At 39.1% G+C, this 19,042-nt stretch overlaps 4 protein-coding genes across 4 annotated transcripts; 2 read left to right on the top strand and 2 right to left on the bottom strand.

Moving 5' to 3' along the window:
* The first annotated feature begins 18 nt into the window (after nucleotides 1-18).
* LOC144630484 (BTB/POZ domain-containing protein 6-like) lies at nucleotides 19-4,051 on the top strand. The gene is made up of 2 exons (XM_078488840.1): nucleotides 19-2,587; nucleotides 3,825-4,051. Exon 1 carries the CDS (start codon nucleotides 76-78, stop codon nucleotides 1,372-1,374), a length of 1,299 nt encoding a protein of 432 aa, XP_078344966.1. The 5' UTR covers nucleotides 19-75; the 3' UTR covers nucleotides 1,375-2,587; nucleotides 3,825-4,051.
* Nucleotides 4,052-4,580: 529 nt separating this feature from the next.
* On the bottom strand, nucleotides 4,581-9,300 carry LOC144630410 (cancer-related nucleoside-triphosphatase homolog). Its single transcript, XM_078488777.1, has 4 exons — nucleotides 8,975-9,300; nucleotides 7,686-7,803; nucleotides 6,288-6,488; nucleotides 4,581-5,704 (listed from the first exon to the last, which is right to left on the bottom strand). The coding sequence occupies exons 1-4, from the start codon at nucleotides 9,199-9,201 to the stop codon at nucleotides 5,630-5,632; spliced, it is 621 nt and encodes a 206-aa protein (XP_078344903.1). The 5' UTR covers nucleotides 9,202-9,300; the 3' UTR covers nucleotides 4,581-5,629.
* LOC144630404 (leucine-rich repeat-containing protein 57-like) lies at nucleotides 9,258-14,164 on the top strand. The gene is made up of 4 exons (XM_078488771.1): nucleotides 9,258-9,442; nucleotides 10,513-10,648; nucleotides 12,838-13,295; nucleotides 13,868-14,164. Exons 1-4 carry the CDS (start codon nucleotides 9,362-9,364, stop codon nucleotides 13,907-13,909), a joined length of 717 nt encoding a protein of 238 aa, XP_078344897.1. The 5' UTR covers nucleotides 9,258-9,361; the 3' UTR covers nucleotides 13,910-14,164.
* A 3,377-nt stretch (nucleotides 14,165-17,541) lies between these two features.
* LOC144629702 (tyrosinase-like) lies at nucleotides 17,542-18,591 on the bottom strand. Its single transcript, XM_078487925.1, has one exon. It carries the CDS (start codon nucleotides 18,589-18,591, stop codon nucleotides 17,542-17,544), a length of 1,050 nt encoding a protein of 349 aa, XP_078344051.1.
* Between the last annotated feature and the right edge of the window lie 451 nt (nucleotides 18,592-19,042).

The following is a 19,042-nucleotide window of genomic DNA, read 5'->3' as shown; positions in this document are numbered from 1 at the left end:
GGAACTTGACGCCTGAGGTGCAGACCGCGTGTGTGATTTTACTGTGGTTTTGATTCGTTATTACTGCAAGAAATAATGGCCGTCTTCGAGGATAAATGGCAGAAGACCAAATCAAGTATCACTGAAAGAGGTATTTTTATGTTTAACAACGATTTACTAAGCGATGTAAGCCTTGTTGTTCGCGCCTCGAGTGACGAAGGTGAGCCCAAGAAAAGCAAGATGGCGATTCCTGCCCACAAGTTAGTGCTGTCGATGTGTAGTCCTGTGTTTTTCGCCATGTTTTATGGGGAACTAGCCGAGAGATCAGACTCTGTTGACCTACCAGACTGTGAGTACGAAGGAGTGTTGGAAATGCTACGATACATGTACAGCGGGAACGCGAACTTGAATGAAAGCAATGTGATGCAAGTGCTGTATGTGGCAAAGAAATACTTGGTCAATTCTCTCGCTGATGAATGTGTTTGGTTGCTGAGATTTAAGCTATATCCGTCAAACGTGTTTTGTGTTCTTTCACATGCCCAGCAATATGATGAAAAGATTCTTGTGGATCAATGCTGGGAAATGATTGACAGCGAAACTGAAGAAGCTGTTAAGTCAGAGGAATTTGCAACAATTGAGAGGTCCTTACTTGAAGCAGTTGTCAAGAGAGATTCATTGACAATCAGAGAGGTAGAGTTGTTCAAAGCTGTTGATGTCTGGGCTTCAAAGGAATGCGAGAGGCAAGGACTGACATTAGATAGTAATGTAAAAAGGAAGATTCTTGGAGAGAGAATTGTGAAAGAAATACGTTTCCCGGTCATGGAGAAAGAAGAGTTTTCCGATGTTGTTCCTAACAGTGGAATTTTAACATCACAGGAAGTTGCTAAAATGATGATGCACTTTGATGCCACAACAACCTTGCCAGTCGGTTTCCATGGAAACAAAAGAGATGGGGCTTGTCAATCATGCTTGAGATTTGGTTTACTTGTTAAATCTATCGGGTGTACATATATGGAAGAAAACAAGTGTGTAAATGTTAAATTCGAGAAGGATGTAACGTTACATGGAATTCGCTTGTCTGGCAGTGAGAATGGTAGCTATACAGTGACTCTAACTGTAGAAGATGATGATGAGCTAGTTGTTGAAAAAGCTGGGAACTTTTCCTCTACACTTTTACACAGTAGAGAATGCAGTTTTCACGGTTTTGATGTTATGTTTGATCCTGTCGATCTGTCTGATAATGTTGATTACAAGTTTAAAGTATCATTGAATGGTCCTTTGCCATGTCATGAGCGAATTGATACCAGTGCAGTTGGATCCAATTGCTTGTTTGGTGATTGTGAAGGTTTTCATGAATGTGGACAAATTGTAGACATTTTTTACAAGCTTTCATGACTGAGGGGGGCATTGGGGGGTCCCTGAACACCACAAAAAGATACACAAACACTGCATTACCACAAAAAAATTTGATGACACACCGTCACCGCAATATAGGCAAGATACTTTTCAATGAAAATGGCTTGGTATTCAGGCAGCTAATGCATATTAATGGCCATGGCCGCACTTGGCGAGGTAACCGAGTTATTTCCAATTAATCAATTAAAATTAACCAGGTTAAAAAAATGTCTAGTGCAGCCGTGTATTTGGAGAGTTAACCGACTCTTAACCAGGTTAACAGTATCCATGGAAATTAATCAAAGAACAAGAGAAATGCGGATTATTTGGCTCAAACAGGGCTCTCGTGGTTTCTGATGATCTCTTCCATCTCTTCGCCATTTCCTTGGAAAAACGTGCACTTGAAGGTCTTGAAGGCGATTTCGATATGGCGACGAGCCTTAGAACGACTGCTGAAGATCAACATAAAACAACTGGGCTTCAAATTTGCATAGAACACATTCGGAAAAATAGAGCGGTGTAAGCCGAGAAAGCATTGAAATAAATCTTAAAAGCAGGAGAAGAAATGAGCAAGTAATAAAATTATCATGAAAGCCGGTCGCTTATGCTTGTTTTCAAATAGCTTAATCATGAGATCACTTCAGTCTGGTCTGATCGTAATGCGGCCGCTAAAAATATTTAACCGAGTTAGTTTTTGTAACCATACTTTAATCTAGTTAAGTTTTGTGGACATTTTTAACTGGGTTTCTAAAAAATTAACTCAGTTAACTCTCAATGATTAACAAGACAAGATGTTACTGTATTTTGTTACAAATTAAACACTCTATATAATATGCTTTTAACAAATAAGGATGAATGAATGAAGATATAAGAGCTAAATTTAGTTGGAACCGTAACACTGAAATAATAATTTTGTTTCAACGAACACCATAGGTTTTAAAACACAAACATCCAACTCTGTAGGGTTTGAGTTCACCCCAACACAGAAGATGGGACAACATCGCATAAAAAATTGGTAACTTCGCAACGCTGCAAACTCCCATGTCCCCCTCATGAGTTAATTCAACTTGCTTATCAGTGCCTTTATTTCATGTAAGGTCAGGGAAGTTATGTTATTAATCATCATGTTTTGAACTGTGTTTTTATTTTGACACTTTTTTTATTGATTTTTAAATTTTTAAATTCAGATTTTATTATTGTATAGTACATACTAGTTATGCAACGCTTTCGAGTGGTATACTATGGAATATCCCACGAGTCACTTGTATTTTCTCGGTTAACCTGCGATCAGGGGTTCTTTTTTCTTTTAACGAAAGCGAGAGGGAAAAAAAGAACGCCTGATACATTTATTACACCGGCCGCCAGCCGCCCCCTAATTTAAATAAACTAATGTGTCGTCGAACTGTCAAACCACTCTTTGTAGTTGGCGACAAATTCGAGACTCGGATTTCCACAAGGCGTGAAAAACGTCTGGAGAAAAATTGTACATATGTTAATTAATGTAATGTTTAATAGACACTCATTGCAGTATTAATAACTGAATTACAGAGTAAAAAACAAGCTAAGGTATAAATATAAACTATAAATATAAACTTCGCCGTGTTGAGATAAAAATGCTTTTAGTAGCAAGATGAGATGGCGCTTGCGAACATATATTTATCAGTTGTATATGTACTGGATGCCGTCCCTTTATTTCAGCTTACACACACAAAAAAGGAATTCACCGACAAGAGCTGTTTTACGGCAGATAGGATCGGTCGCTTTTGTAAACATTCCAACATCTCTGGAATATTGTTTTCGAAGAACAACAAAAACATCTTCACGGAACCAAAATTATTACGCATTGTCGCTCACTCTATTTGTTCTTCCTTCAGAGAGTTACACTTGAAATCTGTTAGGGCTTCAGCTAACGTAGAAAAGAACTCGTCCTCGCAGTAAACGTGACTCGTCTTTGCCATTACCAGCTTCTGACCGAAAGTCTCGTTGAAATACGACAACCAATCAGTCCACACCGCTCCATTGAGTATTGTTTCTCGACCAATCAGACAAAAAACCAGAATCTGGTTTTTTTACATGACTTTCGACAAGCAAATGTATCATGCCCTCCTTCCCCCGCAGCAGTAGTAGGGAGGGAGGGTATGATTTCAGGTTATTTCTCGGTATACACACGAGCCTTTAGGCGAGTGTGTATACCGAGAAAGTGACTCGTGGGATATTTCATAGTATACCACGAGAAAGTGTTGTGAAACTATTTTATACCATGCTATAGAAAATACGCTTATTTAATCTCATCGAGAATACAGTCGCAGCGCACTATGGGAAGGTTGGGTTGAATACCGTCGAATATACAACAGCTTTCCTGTATTCTGATTGGCTGTATTTTCTATGGCGTGGTATAAATAGAAATATGATGAAATATGATGATTTTTTACCTTTATTATGCCATTGAGGCAAAGTGAACACAAAGAGAATATTACTAGTTTGAACAATAATAATAACCTTGACTCTGCATGAAATTTTCTGTGTGAACCCTCATTTACTTACTTTTACTTTCTTAAATGGTGGAAAAGAACTGGTACTAAGGCGTGAAAACGAGGCATTTTAGGATTAAACAACTTTCGTGTTACAAAAGAGAAAAGTAAAAATTACAGGAGTTCTGCAGCTCTCCTTCGTTAAATACGTCCTTTAGATCGTTTTCTAGGTTGATTTCAAGATAACCAAGTTCGAAATAAGTTTTCCACCTAATATTTATCATTTTATTTTGGGTTGTATGCAAAAACTCTGGGTTGCACATGGCTTAAAATACGTCGGTGGGGTAGGGGGGGGGGGGGGAAATCCCATATTAAAGTGACGGGGATGGTTGTCGTCTCACTTAGGGGTGTAAATTTTGGATTTTGGTCTCCCTTAGGGTGTTCCGGGAAAAATTTCAGTATTTTAAGTCGTCAAGGTCTCGTGTAGGGTTGCTCGTGAAAAAATTACAGAAATACATCAGATTCAAAATGTTCTAAAATCTTATCTTTTAGGGGTCAAATAAGCATGAATAACGCCAAGATTGGTCTCCTTTAGGGGTTAAATTCAAAATTCCTGATGAGCATCCCTGTCTGTTTGATATGGGATTACCCCCCCCCCCCCCCCCGCCCCTGGCTTAAAATACGGCAGTTTGCAAAGATTTAAAACTTTTTTTCTTTTTCGTAAAGGATTTTGGTGAGTCATTCAAGATTGCAAAAATAAACACACAACTGATTTATTGCTTGTTTTTTTAAAACCAATCACGAAGTGTAGTGGTCTGTAGTTTAATGCCAAACCAAAGCACCATGGGCCTGTTTTCATATGCGGGTTGAGTATGTTGTTGGTTCTTGTCCTTGAGCAAATGGTTTCTCTCCAGGTTGTCCAATTTTCCTCCCTCCACCGAAACTTACACTCCTCATTTCCAATTTCTATTTGGAAACAGTGGATGAAGAACCACTCTGCAACTATGCTACTGCAAAACTCTCTATTACCATTACGTATTATAATGCGGTGATCATGGGTTAAAAGACCCCCTTGAAATTTACAAGCAACCTATACATATATATACATATATTTTATTATCCACTCCCCTCGGGGTTTTTCAGGGATAATTTTACAACACTCAATTTTACAGGACTCAAACCCAAGACCTCCTGCAGGGTAGTCTGGCGCTCTAACAACTGGGCTAACCAGTCAGTGGTTCTTTGCCGTAACAAAATTATTTACATTTGTATTATTTTTAATTAATAAATTATTTCTATATAATAAATTATTTTCTTTAATAACCATTTACTGTACAGCATCAACTTTGATGCACAGTGTATAGCAATGACAGTATGAAGCCAGGCTGATGTTTGCAGCTGACATTTTTCTTTGACGTAAATCTTTCCATTTGTAATCATTTGATTATCACCTCACTGGTGTGAACCTCTGGTAAGGTTTTTTTTTAAATATTAACTCTTGACAACAAGTCCAGAAAAATGGCATCTTTAACTCTGCGACATTCATCTTTGAACTGGAGTAAGTGATCAAAGTGTCCTTTCAAATTGTTCAAATTGTTTTGAAAAGGTGCTCATCAATACTCTGAATTGTCCAAAGCTCTCGTCAGTGGTCTTAAATAACGAAACATACAACATCGATCAAGCAAACCCAACTTGTGCTCAGTGATGGCAAGGGTGAAAAGCGTTATTTTCTTTGCAGTGAGGATGGTGTCCACACTTTGTAGAGCCTTAGTTTAACCCTTGAATCAGTTATTCGCCAAGGACTCTTCTAGGAGGTGTACAACGTCACTGACCAGCTTATCTCTTGTATTTCTAGTGACCTGAAACAAACAAGGAATATGTACATAAGATACTTTAGGGTTTTAACTACAAGTTAAACCAAAACAAAGTGACCTTTTTATGCAGTTGTGTACAAGATTTTTGCAAGCACCAAAATACTAAACACTTAGGTCTAGTTCCAAGGGAAACAGTTAATTTTACAGTTTTTGAGAATCTCAAAGTTTCCCTTGGGAAACCAGTACAGCACAACAAAGGTTTAGAATAACGTTGGTTGACCGTCAACATTTGCGGGTAACATTGCACTGTTACCCGCTCTGACATCATAGATTTTGCAATGTTGCCCGTTAATTGTTAGAAGACTTTTGGAGGGAAACAGTTATATTGTTGGATGTCAAGTGACATTGAAGTAGCATAAGAGCGCACACTATTGGGAGAAAAATTCAAGCTATATAACAATCTAGTTTTATTATTGTTGAATAAAATAAATTATATTAAAATTGCTATTATTAAATAACTGTTAGTGGTAAGATTTCAAATTTATTGACATCTCACCTTAGCCCTGAACCAAGCTCTATTTGGAGAGGCCAACACCCCTAAGAAAGCTTGCTCGCAGGCAAATCTCACCTCAATTAGTGTGACATCTTCCCTACTCTTAAGCTCATCCACAAATGGGATGGGTCGCTGTCTTGTAACAGGTACAGTAGCAAGTATTGTGACTTCCTTCAATGAAAACAGTTCGCGAACTGAGCTTACAAAGCTTTGACTAAAGAGCTCCATTTTTCCTACTTCATCCACAATAACTACTGTTTTGTCATCTGTGGTAACCTATGAATAACAAGATAAGGAGAAGCATTTCATTTTTCATTACTCATCTTTATTCAAGTTGAGTTATATTGTGTCATGGTGACATTGTAAAAAGCTATCTGTACCAGGGCCATACTACCCTTTTAACCTGAGCTAATAACACTGTTTCCATTGCATAGTGCCTAGGATAATAAATATTTATTGCTACTCTCCCTAAATGGGATAGTAGTCCACCATACTGCACATTACTAAACCACCCCTCCCCCCACCCCCCTCACCCAGGCTGCATTCTACGTAGGTTATGGCATGGATTTCAAAATTGCGCAGCTTTAGTGGCGTAGGATTGTAGTCGGCACCTTTGAACTGGCATACAGATGACTTATTATTTTTAGGTAAGAATAATAGAGGACCTTGGCGTAGACCTGTAAAAAAAAAATGGTGTATCTTCAGCCTGGCATGTACACAGAATGCACCCTGGCCCACCACAAGGGGTGATAAAATCTAAGAATTGCCGAGATGCCAAGTCTCCGTTCTAAAAATCTGAGATTGAGACTTAAATGATTAAATAATTAGACACTCACTATATAATTATTATGGGGCAGGAAAAAAAAACACAAAAATGAGATCTGTGACTCATCACAAAGGCTTTCAGGACTTCAAGATCAGATCAAAAGATTCTATGACTCGCCATTTCCTAGGTACCATTTGCCACCCTTCCCACTATGCCACCCTAACCCCAAAGGGGCTACAGGCCAGAAGGCCCGAAAGGGGTACCTTTTTCATGCTTCAGGTATATAAAAGGGTAGGGATTTCACAAGTAAACTTAGGTACATGAAAGGGTAGGGATATCGGTCATTAAGGTATTTAAAAGGGCCTTAAATTTAAATAATAATTGGATCAGATGCACATTATGGCTGTATCGTTTAAATTTAAATATGAAGTGCTACATAAAAATGGCATCAAGACTTCCTGTTTTAGGCATATGTCATGTCTTCAGTATTAATAATGAAAGGGGTACCTTTTCAGTAAAAGGTATACAAAAGGGGTGCTTTTCTGTCAAAATGGTATGTATAAAGGCCTGTAAGGAGTTGGACTTCAGGGCAGAGCCTTCCCAGACAAAACATTTCTGAGTAGTCCATCTGAGACCACTCAGTCTGGAATCCAACATGCTTTTATAACATTATGCCAATGGTTCATTGTGCCCCTCAGTGTGGTTACCTTGGATTTGTCTGAGTTAAGCTTTATTGTGGGAAGTGCAAGCTGTTCAAATGACTTGACATCTACCAAGTAGTTACCGACTGAAGGTGATGATCTTGCTCTAGCAGTCTGGGCATCACTGAAAGAAGGTTATAAATACAAAATAATAATTATTTTACAATTATTATAAATAGAAATGAAATCATCACTCCATGCCAACCATAGAGGCCCTGCCAGAGTAAATTCCGACAAGCGACATGGTCCGAATAGTGGTGACAGCACATAAAATGATATCGCAACAAACGACAATCCTTATGAAAAAACTAAATTCCAACAAGGACAAGCAATTTTCCTTCAATTTAATTACCAACAACGACACGAAGTGCAATAAAACAGCAATACGGGACATTTATAAAATTTGGACAAGCCACACAGGACCCCCCCCCCCCCACCCTGGCAGGACCTTCCCATACTGTCACTGTTGCTTAGTTCATTTGCCATTTACATTGTCATTGTGATTTTAGATATTATTGAGCAGTTTATGAAATATATTCATACCCTCCCCATACAGGGTCATGGGAAATTCCAAGGGGGTGGGGTTGAGGTCTCAAAAACCAAAAAATGAAGTTAAAATGCATTCTTGTCTCTCCCCTCCCTGTTCCTGGGAAGGGGAGAGAAAAACCTAGCATTGTAGGCCTGCAATGTGTGTAGAGAGCTGTAGCCCTTTGTACACATTGCAGACCTATGATAAGGAGTTCATTTAGCACCATAGGCATGCAATGCGTGCTAAGGGCTATATGTACAAATGTACGGTATCACTGCTCTTAGGAAATTGGAGACAGCCATTGTCTACCAGCTTCCTTAGGTCAGTCTCTTTTGACTGTTGTGTTCCTGCAAAGACGACTCACAAAATACCTAAATGTGTACTAAAAAATATAATGTTATGTGAATTGTTTTAAAACATTTGCACTACATGTGTGTGTTGCTGTTAGGCCATCCCCTTTTTTTTTCTCTCTCTCTTTAGCGTCGTCCGACCAACCCAGATTTTCTTATTTTCAAAAAAATGTTATACAGAAGGTAAACCAAAACCCAATGAGAGACTTTAAATTATTCTCCGCTGACTTGAAGCTCTATAATGCTAGTCTGTATAGCAAGTGCAGTGATTTAGGGGTTATGTCTGGTTATGTACATGTGCAGACTATATTATCGAAATCTACGAAATTGTTAGGTTTCTTTGCTGTTTCAAATAAAATATAGCAATATGATTTGCAGATAATCAACATAATAATTGAAGCCTGACATGAACATACCCTTTTGTTCTTGCCAAGGGTCCACGCTGACCATCGAGGGTGACAACATCAAACCCCACCCTACTCCCCTTCTGGCTGTTGCGAACCTCTTCAGTATAGAATCCTTGTACCTTGATACCTTTACCATTGAGAACTTCATAAACTTTTCTACAGAGAGTTGTCTTGCCAACTCCTGGAGATCCCGTTAAAAGAACGTGTGTTTTTCCTCTTGATCTTCCGGACGCCATCTTGGAATAGTAACCGCCCCTTGGTATCGCCAGGCTACCAAGCTCGTTTTCAAAACAGAAGTTCGTGAAAGGAGTTTGTTGTGCATGTCAAGAATATCTGCTGAAACTGGGCGGATTTTTGGCAAAAGAACCATCTGATGTTTAGTAGATTCGTTTAAAAATGGGCAATTCGCTAGCTCCACATTTGGAAAGTGCACAAAAGACGGGCGTCTGCTCTCTATGCGGAAAAGGATTATCCGAGGTGAAGTCAAAACTTTAATATCATGCAACTTAAGCTAATGTACATGTTAAATTCTCTTACGTTAAAAGATAGATTGAGCTTATATATTGTTGCATTTTTAACAAAAAAACATCACATTCATTTTTTTTGTTAATTATATCCTTTACAGTATATATCTTTTTAATAAACTGATCTAAACATTTTATGCAAGAAACGTAAGTTAAATACAAATTTAAATGCAAAGTGTTTGATATCAATTTCAGTTTGCTCATTGATGTCTATTTCAGTTTGTTCATTTACTTCTAATGATTTTCTCACTTTTTGACAGCTTTTAAGTTGTGGTACTTGTAGCCCATTTGAGTTGCAGTGGAAAATACATAAACTTTCTTGTGATATATTCGAATACTGCCCTTCTTGGAGACACATAACCACTGTAGCTTGCATCTAAACGTGGACACGTGATGCCGAAACATGAGCTAATTGGATCATAAATATGACATGATTAGTTGTAAAGCATTTAAAGTTTGGCAGACCCTAACGGCAACTTTTGCACCGAAAGTTCAACACATGTCGGTTTTGAAATGGTGGAAATATTGGATATAGGAGACTTCTTGAGAGAAGTTCACCCAAAACTATGTGTAATGCATACTTTTTTCTAGAAAGTGGCACTTCAGGTTTAATGTTTTGCCGTACTTGTTTGTGGTGAACAATTTGAGTGCGAAAGTTCCTAGGGAAAGTTTGTGTTATGGTCTGCTAAACTTCAGTTAGATCATGGTATCGAGGGTATAACAGTGTAGAGTTCTCTAAGCAGCTGTCAAAACAGAATGTATTGAAATTCTACCCTGTGAACAGGCTCCCCAATGGAGCATGTATGCCTTACTAAGGAGCCTATTTACAGGCTACTGGATTTACAGGCTACTGGAATTCATCTGGGGATGTAAAAGGTTGTAGTGTTTCATGATAGCTGGTCTATATCTGCTGGGAGGCTTCTGAATCTGTTTTGCTGACAGAGCTTTACTTCAATGGCAAATAATGGCTATGTTTATTAATTAGTGCATGATAGATTGAATTTGCTCATTTTCTCATAACAGGTGCCTCCTCAGTTGTTACGATTAGGGACATCTTTGCGAACATTGGATCTCTCAAACAACAAACTGAAAGTATTGCCACCAGCATTTGGAGGTTTTACTTCACTAAAGAGCCTTACGCTGACATCAAATCATATTGGTAAGATTAAATTGCCTAGTAAAGGCTGTTGATTATTATAACTATAATATAATATACATCCAATATAATTACATGTCAATCAAACAAACATACAGTAGAATCCTGAAGGCAGAAGCTCCATGAAATTGGGGAAGAACTACAGAGAAGTAGTATCCAAGGAAAAAAAATGAGTCAGATAGTCTTTTTTTTGTATCACATCAGACATCCATTGTAAGTGGGTGTCCGTAAAGCTGGGTTTCAACTGGATAATTTAATTATAATAAAACTAAGTTCCTGTTTGGAGACTACTTTTAAAGCTCTATTTGGAAAATCTCCAGAGGGCTTATTTCTTTTTTAAGACTTTCAAACCTTTTAGGGGGTGAGGGGGGTGTTTGTGGAGCAAGGGGAGGGGGAGGGGAAGAGAAGGGGGCTTAATAGAGAGAAAGCTCATCTCAAATAATGTATTGGGTTATTCCAGAAAAAATACACACCTCCCCGACGGATGGCAAACTGGAAATTCTCGCAGGAGGGGGGGTAAATGGCCTGGGAAATCCGGGCGGGAGGGGGGTTCTGAACCTTCGATATGTTTTACCACTTAAAAGAAGAAGTTTGCATCGGAAAATCTTGTAGTCTTCCAGTTTATGGTGTTCGTACCTCATATGCTTCAAGTTTACCTTCATAGGTCCTTTTATTCATGAAGAACCAGCGCGATAAATGGATAACAACAACTTTACGATCGGAAAAAACACTGTCAACCGAGCATGCAACGCCTGGAACATTTTTACGGTACCCAGGCCACCCGAGCCCGTGCTTTGCAACATCCTTGAAAAATGCGAAGAAAAGACGATCGGGCTGGCTGCAGATTGTACTTTTCTGTATATTTTAGCCAACCCGAGAACCTGTTTTGCTGACTAACATGCGTATACACAATTTGTGTATTATTTGGCTTCTTCCACTGTATTAATCCATGCCTTACGACCGATATGTTAACAAGTTTATGAAAGCCAGAATGTGGACATTACGCATGAAAACTTTGAATTCTTAGAAAGAAAGGCAAGAGTTCCAGTTGACCTACAGATCCATATAGGTAACAAAATTTAAAATTATTGTAGTTCGAAAAGCTTTATTGATAAGCTCAAGTAAATATCACACTAATAGTCCTAACAGCGGGAACTCGATCTTGTAAACACGCGCCAATTTTAGGCCGCTTTGTCACCGACGACACCGACAACTGAAATTATATTTTTCTATATTAGCGCATTAAGGACTTTTTTCACTGTTTTTTTCTTCTTACATTTACATACGTTTTAAGACTTACATGTTTCTTATCTTGTACGTTTGTTGTATGACGGAAAAAAGCAAGTGGCATTTTCGAGGAAAGTCTACCCGAGATCACTTTATAAATACACGCGCGATCGTTTACATAATCTGATTTGAAATGTTGATATTTGACTTGCAAAATTTGCAATATTAGCCCAGTTTTGAAGGTTATAATAAACAGGGATCTTTTGGAAGAAATGTTGCGTCTTTTCTATTGCCTGTTGTGTTCAGTTAGGGCCTTTAAAAAAATGGAAATCCGGGCGGGAGGGGGGGTCCTTGAGCTTGGAAATCCGGGCGGGAGGAGGGGTCTAGCGATCTGGGAAATCCGGACAGGAGGGGGGGTCAAAAAGTTTTGCCATCCGTCGGGGGGGTGTGTATTTTTTCTGGAATAACCCATTCATGTAAAATGTTTTTAATGTTTTAGTGCTATTTGGTGACAAATTTTCACAAAATAGTAATGATAAAAGGTGAATTTCATAGGCCAACATTTTTTTCTTGCTCATAGACTGTCAAAAATTATTATCTTGGAAGAGGTGTGTGGTTAAGGGGGCTAGAGAGTGGCTACCGTAATTACGTGATTTACTTTTATGTAATGTTTAATAAATGAGCAGCAGTGTTTTATCAAGTTTAAAACACAAGGCGCAGCCGAGTGTTTTAGACTTGATAAAACACGAACTGCGAATTTATTGAACGGCTTAAAAATCTTCTGATGTAGATCAACTCATTCTTGTACTAATATTTAGATTTGGGGTTATTTTGGCCTAGAAAATTGGACGTAAAGTTTAGCCGTGTCTTTATCAGATATAAAGACACTCATTAAACATGAATTTCTTTTGTATTTTCTTAATGAATTATTAATGAGTTTTTTAATGTTTGTGTATGCTCTTTAGGGGTCTTGCCATCAGAACTCTGTCAGCTCAAGAAGTTGGAAGTCCTAATACTAAACAAAAACAACATCAAGGTGTTTCCTGCTGGTCTCTTCACAAGCCTAAGTCATCTGAAAACTCTGTCACTAGCATCTAATCAACTAACTGCATTTCCTGAAGGCCTTGGTACCTCAAGACATCTTGATGTTGTTGATTTGTCCGATAATAAAATTCGCACCCTTCCTGAATCGGTTGGGGATTTGCAAGTTGTTGAACTAAATGTGAACAAAAATCAAGTTGCTTCGCTTCCAGCTAGTCTGTCAAGGTGTCCGCGACTCAAAGTGCTTAGAGTAGAAGAAAACTGCTTGGCCTTAGACGCCATTTCACCGCAACTACTGAAGGAGTCACAGATTTCTCTGCTTGCTTTAGATGGTAACATGTTTGATGTAAAGCAGCTGCGGGAGTCTGAGGGTTATGATCAGGTATATACTAGTCAGTTAGGGATGGGGGGAAGGTGCAGGGGTGGGGGGGGGGGTATTGTAAATCTGGGAGTAATGGTGGTGGGAACTCTATGAGAAGTGGAAGAAGAAAGGGTTATTTGATTCACTATTTTTTTTAGCCATCAAGGTCTCAATTTGGGTTGCACACAAATAAATACCAATAAATTCGATTTTTAGTATTTGGGTATATTTAAGGGGTCATGCAAAGATTGAGCCATCAGGTGCCCTGATTGGTCTCTTTTAAGGATTTTTTTTTCAATTTCCAAATGGCATCCCTCCCCCTTAACCTTTATATACAATAGACAGCAGCACAGAGATTGTGGGAACCACTAAAAAAACAGGCAGGAAATGGGAAGCAAGCAAGGCCAGGGGAATATGGACTAGCATCATAGGTCTGCAATGCATGCAAAGTCCTGTAGCTATTAAAATAACCGGTATAGCCCTCTGCATGCATTGCTTAGGTAGGTTAAGTCTGCGTTATTTTAAACCTGTGGCATAAAACAACTAGGATTATTTGTGTATATTTCTAACTTGTTGTTCTTGTTGTGTTTTAGTACATGGCTCGTTTTACAGCAACCAAGAAGAAGTTCACATGACAACATTGCTGACAATAATTCCCTTATTTAGAGCCTATTTGAAATTTTCATAACTTGTGCAAAGGAGTGTTAACAAGAGCATTAAGCTCAACATTAACTAATTCTACAAAACAATGTACTTTAGCTCCTAACGATACCTAACAGTTAGTACGTAATAGTCAAAACTAAAGAAAAGAGTAACATATAGTACATGTATCTAAAAGTGTAATGGTTATTTCACGTATTTAGTAAAATCGGGCTAAGCTTTTAAGAAAAGTAATATGGTGCTTAGTTGCTATTTTAAATTTTCATAACTTGTGTAAAGGAGTGTTACAGTTAGGCTCGATTTCCACCGCCTCCTCGAGTCCGGTCTTTGTTCCTCCCCGAGAGAGACTGAGAGAGTGCTTTCGGGGGGAGGAGCGCGGGCTCATTTTCCCGAAAAGCGGCTGGAAATCGAGCCTATGTTACAGTGCGACTACTGTAACCGGGGTCACCCAGACAAAGTTAGCTTCAGCCAATGAAATGTCGAGTACAGAACAAAGAAATTTCAACTTCTTCGTTCGCCACGAAAACAGATCGATACAAACTGGCTGTATGGCGGGCGGGGATTAGGAAGGACGTGCGCCATGCGCATATGGCGTATAAAGCTACGAAATGGCGCATTAAAAAAGTACTTACCGGGCCTGTGATGCGCACAAGCCGCGAAACAGCTAGTAAAATATATACTACTTTGTGAAAAGGATTTTAATCGTGTAAAATTTTCAGTTTAATCACGAATAAACAAGCGAAAAACCACGGTGCCTTCGCTCTTTTCGACTCTTTCATTCGCGTTCGCTTTATTTTTGTCCCCAGATCCTGAACCCGGACTTTGCTTGCAAACAAGGCTCTCGCTCAGAGTTCCATGTGCTTTCAGTGTTTTCGTGTTTTCGTCTGTATCGTCATTCTTATAGGCCGCTTTGAATTTATTTGCATTTGTTGTTAGCCTCATTTGTTTAAAGTTAACATGCCTCACAAAAAAGTGTTAAAATTGGACAGCTCTTAGAGAAAATTGTCGACACTTTTCACCACGAACGCCAAGTCCGCCACAACTGAGCAGAATCGTGATCCTGTAAACAATGACGAAAACAAAGGTCTGGTGAAACGACCCATAATCAAAGTGTTTCTTCCGGGCATTCTAGTTCTGAAGGGCGAAAATTTTAGTTCCAGTTCAGAATCTATAGTTTTATCTCAATGATATTGTTATGTAGTTTTGATGGAATAACGTTAAACCTGTATAATTTCATTTGTGTAAGTTACACAGTACTTTAGTCTTATGTAATTTTTATTAGCTATATAAGATCTGTGACTTTGCATTTACACTTTGCTTGAACCAGTGTAAAATACAAGCAATAAAGAATTATGTAACCTTTGTTGAAATTTTTTCTGGCCCATTTATTTACCCTAATGGCCCAAACTTTTTTTAAATGGCCCATAACTTTCCAATGACAGGGGCCATGGGCTCATTTGCCTGTTTTCCTTCCTAATCCCTGGGCGGCACTGAATTTTCAATTAATTTCAATTGCATCCGTTTTGAACTTGAGTGGTTGTGACAGCAACATTTGGAAGATAAATATTAACGATGTTTATGTAAGAGAAGTTCGAAACTGTGTAAAAACGGGGAAAGAAACGTAGTTTTTTTTGTATGTGTTTTTTTTGTAAGCGTTGTAAGTAGTTTTTTTTTAATTTTTTGGTTTGTAAGCAATGATGTAAAAAATAACTGCATCCATGTCCAATACACCCGACCCGTATCGGGTCGTTAATTTGACGTACGCTTCAGTCGATAAATATCATATTGATGTAATGTATATGAAATGATTCATATATGAACTGCGGATGTATATGAGGGTGGTAAATGATCGTCGCAGTGAATTTCCAATTTAAGCAATTGGAATAAAGAAGCCTGAAAAAAATTCAGGGCTTCAACGGGATTCGAACCCGTGACCTCCGCGATACCGGTGCGATGCTCTACCAACTGAGCTATTGAAGCCACACATTGGGAGCGAGGTCAATTGTGAGTTCATATTCTCGTCTTCATACAGTCAGTCTTTTCGAGACCAACTCATCAATGTCTTTCAATGCAAGCGCTCTGGTCTGGCCCACACCATCATGCGACTTTGGGAAATGTTGGCATTCTGGTTGTTCCAGAACCTTGAAGGCTTTACTCAACTTGTGGCTTTTAGCATTCAGTGCATAGGAATATGAATCGCTGAAACTGATCATGAGAAGCAACATTTGACATCAACATACAGATTCTCATTACCACTCTCTTTACATATACTTTCAATGTGTCTAGGAGAATTTGATGATATACCGATATACGATTTTCCAAGGTCTCTTTTTGGCCAATCTCTTAATCCCTCTGATAAATATTGCTTTTTATTGAGATTTTTGAGGAAATTAGATGTTGACTGAAGGCTTAATGCAAGGCTTCTAGTGGTACAACGGCAGAATATGTCAGAATAGTTTCGGTCGCCTTTTTAACATCTGAGCGGCAACCCTTTATTCCCTCTGCATTTTGCAATGCTTTACAGTCATCATTGCTGCATTGCAAGTTGCAGAAATATTGCCTCGTGCAGCATGGCCTTACGTTTTCATAAAGAACTTGAAAGATGTACAGGCACAGTTTGTTGTCCCGTGCCCCTTCATAGGGGTATCAAATGGTCTTTGCGAGCTTGTAAGCAGACATAGCGTCTTTCTTTGCGAGCACGAGCAGCGACATGTTAAGAGTCTTGCGAACAACGAGCACTATTTAAAAAAAAAGCTACCTCCGCCGAAAACCCAGCATGCAAGCTCTCGTAAAAATATGCGAGCACGAACAAACGAGCAACCACTAAAATTTTGCGAGTATTCTGAGCAGAAGTGTAATTTTGCGAGCACTGCAAAATTTTGAGGAACCATTCATGACCCGTCTTCGCATCCCCTGCCCTCCTTGTGTGGGTCATGTGATTTGCTTGGGCCATGTGCTTTGCAATTTGTGCGGTCTTTGAAGTGATTTCAAAGATTTCGCTTGTTGATTTGTCAAGGATTAGCCTTTACCTTTTTCATTCGTTGTGTAAACAATGAGGCCTGAACAGAAGATGCGCCAAAATTATGTAAGTCTTCGTTTTGATCGTTTTTTGTATTATTTTTGTTTGTATTTTGGTATTTCTTTCGTTTGAATCGCAAGCTTTTAGTCGGTACAGCCGTACCGACTACGACAACAGAATCAACTTCTTCAGTGCCCAATATTTGTTTAATTTGTGGTTTTTTACAGCATAAAGTAAAGATTTTTTCCAGTTTAAAATTTTAACTACCAAAGGACAAGTGTTATGTTGATGGGAATTTAAATATGTTGCTTGAATACATTTCAGAGATATACACTGCTCATTATATTATTAATAAGTTTACCTAAAATCACAACTTTTGTCACGCCGCTGGGGCAATTTTTGTCGGGGAGGGGGGTGTGGTCTGTTCTTGAAAGCAGCTAAGCCATCAATCAAATAAAATGTTACAATGGTTACTAGTTGAGTAAGGCCTGCATACATCACAAATATGGTGGAGATCGGCCGCCACCTTTATTTGACTACTGCTTGGTTTTCAAAAACAGGGACTCGTAAAAGCAAGGGTAAAATGTTTCACATAGCATTTTCCATGCCATCGCGTACATCTTCGTAACAAATTTTGATTCCTCCCGGTAAATAATCATTATCTAACCACTGCCACCCGTAAGTAGATGAGAAAGGCAATTTGACTTTTGATTTTGAAAAGGAAGCGAATTTATAATCATCGCCCTTATTCTGCCAGGTTGTCCATATTTTGTCCACGAAACTGTGAAGGAAAATAAATTCAGGAGCATTAGAAGAACCATTACTATAAATCATTGCTCCTCTGACTGCAGCGTGCATCGCAACGTGTTTGAACCTAAGGAAATTTTCAAATGTTGAATATTTAGACGCAGGATTGGAGAGAGCGTCTAAAACTTCTTTTCTGTTTGGTAAGGTCATGCTGTAGTTAAATCTTCGTCTTAGACAATGCCCTCCTGCCATTGCGGTCAGATTCCACACGTCCTTTCTAAATGGCCCATGTTCTACGCAGTTTTCAGGGGGGGCACCATTGCCTCCCAAACCATGGTCCGCTGAATTCCAGACGTCACTTGGATCAGTTTCCCTCCACCAGTTCGTAGCCATTCGGCTCCAGTCCCAAAACGGCAAGGCGATGCAGCAATCGATCTTCCTCAGGAGGTTTTCCCATTGAAGCAAGTACCAGCGATGCCAAGGCAGGAAGAGGATGGGTGTCAGATGAAGTAATTCTTGCGGCATCATTATGTGACACCCCACAAGCGCGCTGTATCCTTCCACGAACAAAGGATCTAAGGAAGCTCGTTTGTAAGCTTCAATGTAGCGACGGCGATCTGCCATACTCATCTGTGTGAATTCACGTCTCACTCGATAGCACTTTACTAGCTTTCCATGCTGACACTCGCACTCGTCGTTGCATTCGTTATACACAATGCTGCCATGTTCACACTGATTGGTTTCTCCGTCATCGGAAGACAACGGTTGTATTAAAGAGAGATTCGTAGGTGACGCTTGGGTAGATAAATTGGTCGCGTTTGCTGTCGAATGCACAAGTAATAGAAATCCAAAAATCTTCACCAAGGTTAACGTTTTCTGACGAACGGCCATTTTGAACTTTGCCAGCTGTAAAGAAAGTAATAATGAGGGGGGCGTAAGAGTTTGCGGTGATGCGGTTTTGCGTTATTTTTCGTGCGGTTTTGCGGTAATTTTTATTTTAACCTGCGGTATTGCGGTTTTACAAGACTACGCGGTGTGCGGTTATTACAAATTTTAGGTCGCGGTAGTCGGTGAGAAAATTGTCTGCGGTAATATGATTCTCTTACGTTTCCACTGGATCCTTTCACATTCGGTTGTTTTGCTTCAGTTAAACAAGCTTAAGCCAAGTGTTTTGTTTTACAGCGTATCAGCTTACACAATCAGGGTTCGTTATTAAGCAAACTTGCCCTGTAGCTTGTAATTGCAGCCTCTTCCAGTTAATACTTGATGTGTTTAACTGTTTTATCCAATGATACGTTGACTTGATGACATTCCAGACCAGATCTGCGGCTTAGATCCAGTC

This window comes from Oculina patagonica, chromosome 11 (assembly GCF_052425735.1).
Source record: "Oculina patagonica isolate OP01 chromosome 11, crgOcupat, whole genome shotgun sequence".
NCBI lineage: Eukaryota > Metazoa > Cnidaria > Anthozoa > Scleractinia > Oculinidae > Oculina > Oculina patagonica.
This window is presented reverse-complemented; position numbering and strand designations above follow the sequence as displayed.

Bases quoted from the DNA above. Each gene is read 5' to 3' on its own strand.
- LOC144630404 (XM_078488771.1), top strand. From the start codon at position 9,362: ATGGGCAATTCGCTAGCTCCACATTTGGAAAGTGCACAAAAGACGGGC. The intron at 10,649-12,837 runs GTAAGATTAAAT...TATGCTCTTTAG, and splicing joins GCTGACATCAAATCATATTG to GGGTCTTGCCATCAGAACTC. The intron at 13,296-13,867 runs GTATATACTAGT...GTTGTGTTTTAG, and splicing joins AGTCTGAGGGTTATGATCAG to TACATGGCTCGTTTTACAGC.
- LOC144630410 (XM_078488777.1), bottom strand. From the start codon at position 9,201: ATGGCGTCCGGAAGATCAAGAGGAAAAACACACGTTCTTTTAACGGGA. The intron at 6,489-7,685 runs GTAACCACACTG...TGTTATTCATAG, and splicing joins TTAACTCAGACAAATCCAAG to GTTACCACAGATGACAAAAC. The intron at 5,705-6,287 runs GTGAGATTTGCC...TGTTTGTTTCAG, and splicing joins AAGATGTCACACTAATTGAG to GTCACTAGAAATACAAGAGA.
- LOC144630484 (XM_078488840.1), top strand. From the start codon at position 76: ATGGCCGTCTTCGAGGATAAATGGCAGAAGACCAAATCAAGTATCACT.
- LOC144629702 (XM_078487925.1), bottom strand. From the start codon at position 18,591: ATGGCCGTTCGTCAGAAAACGTTAACCTTGGTGAAGATTTTTGGATTT.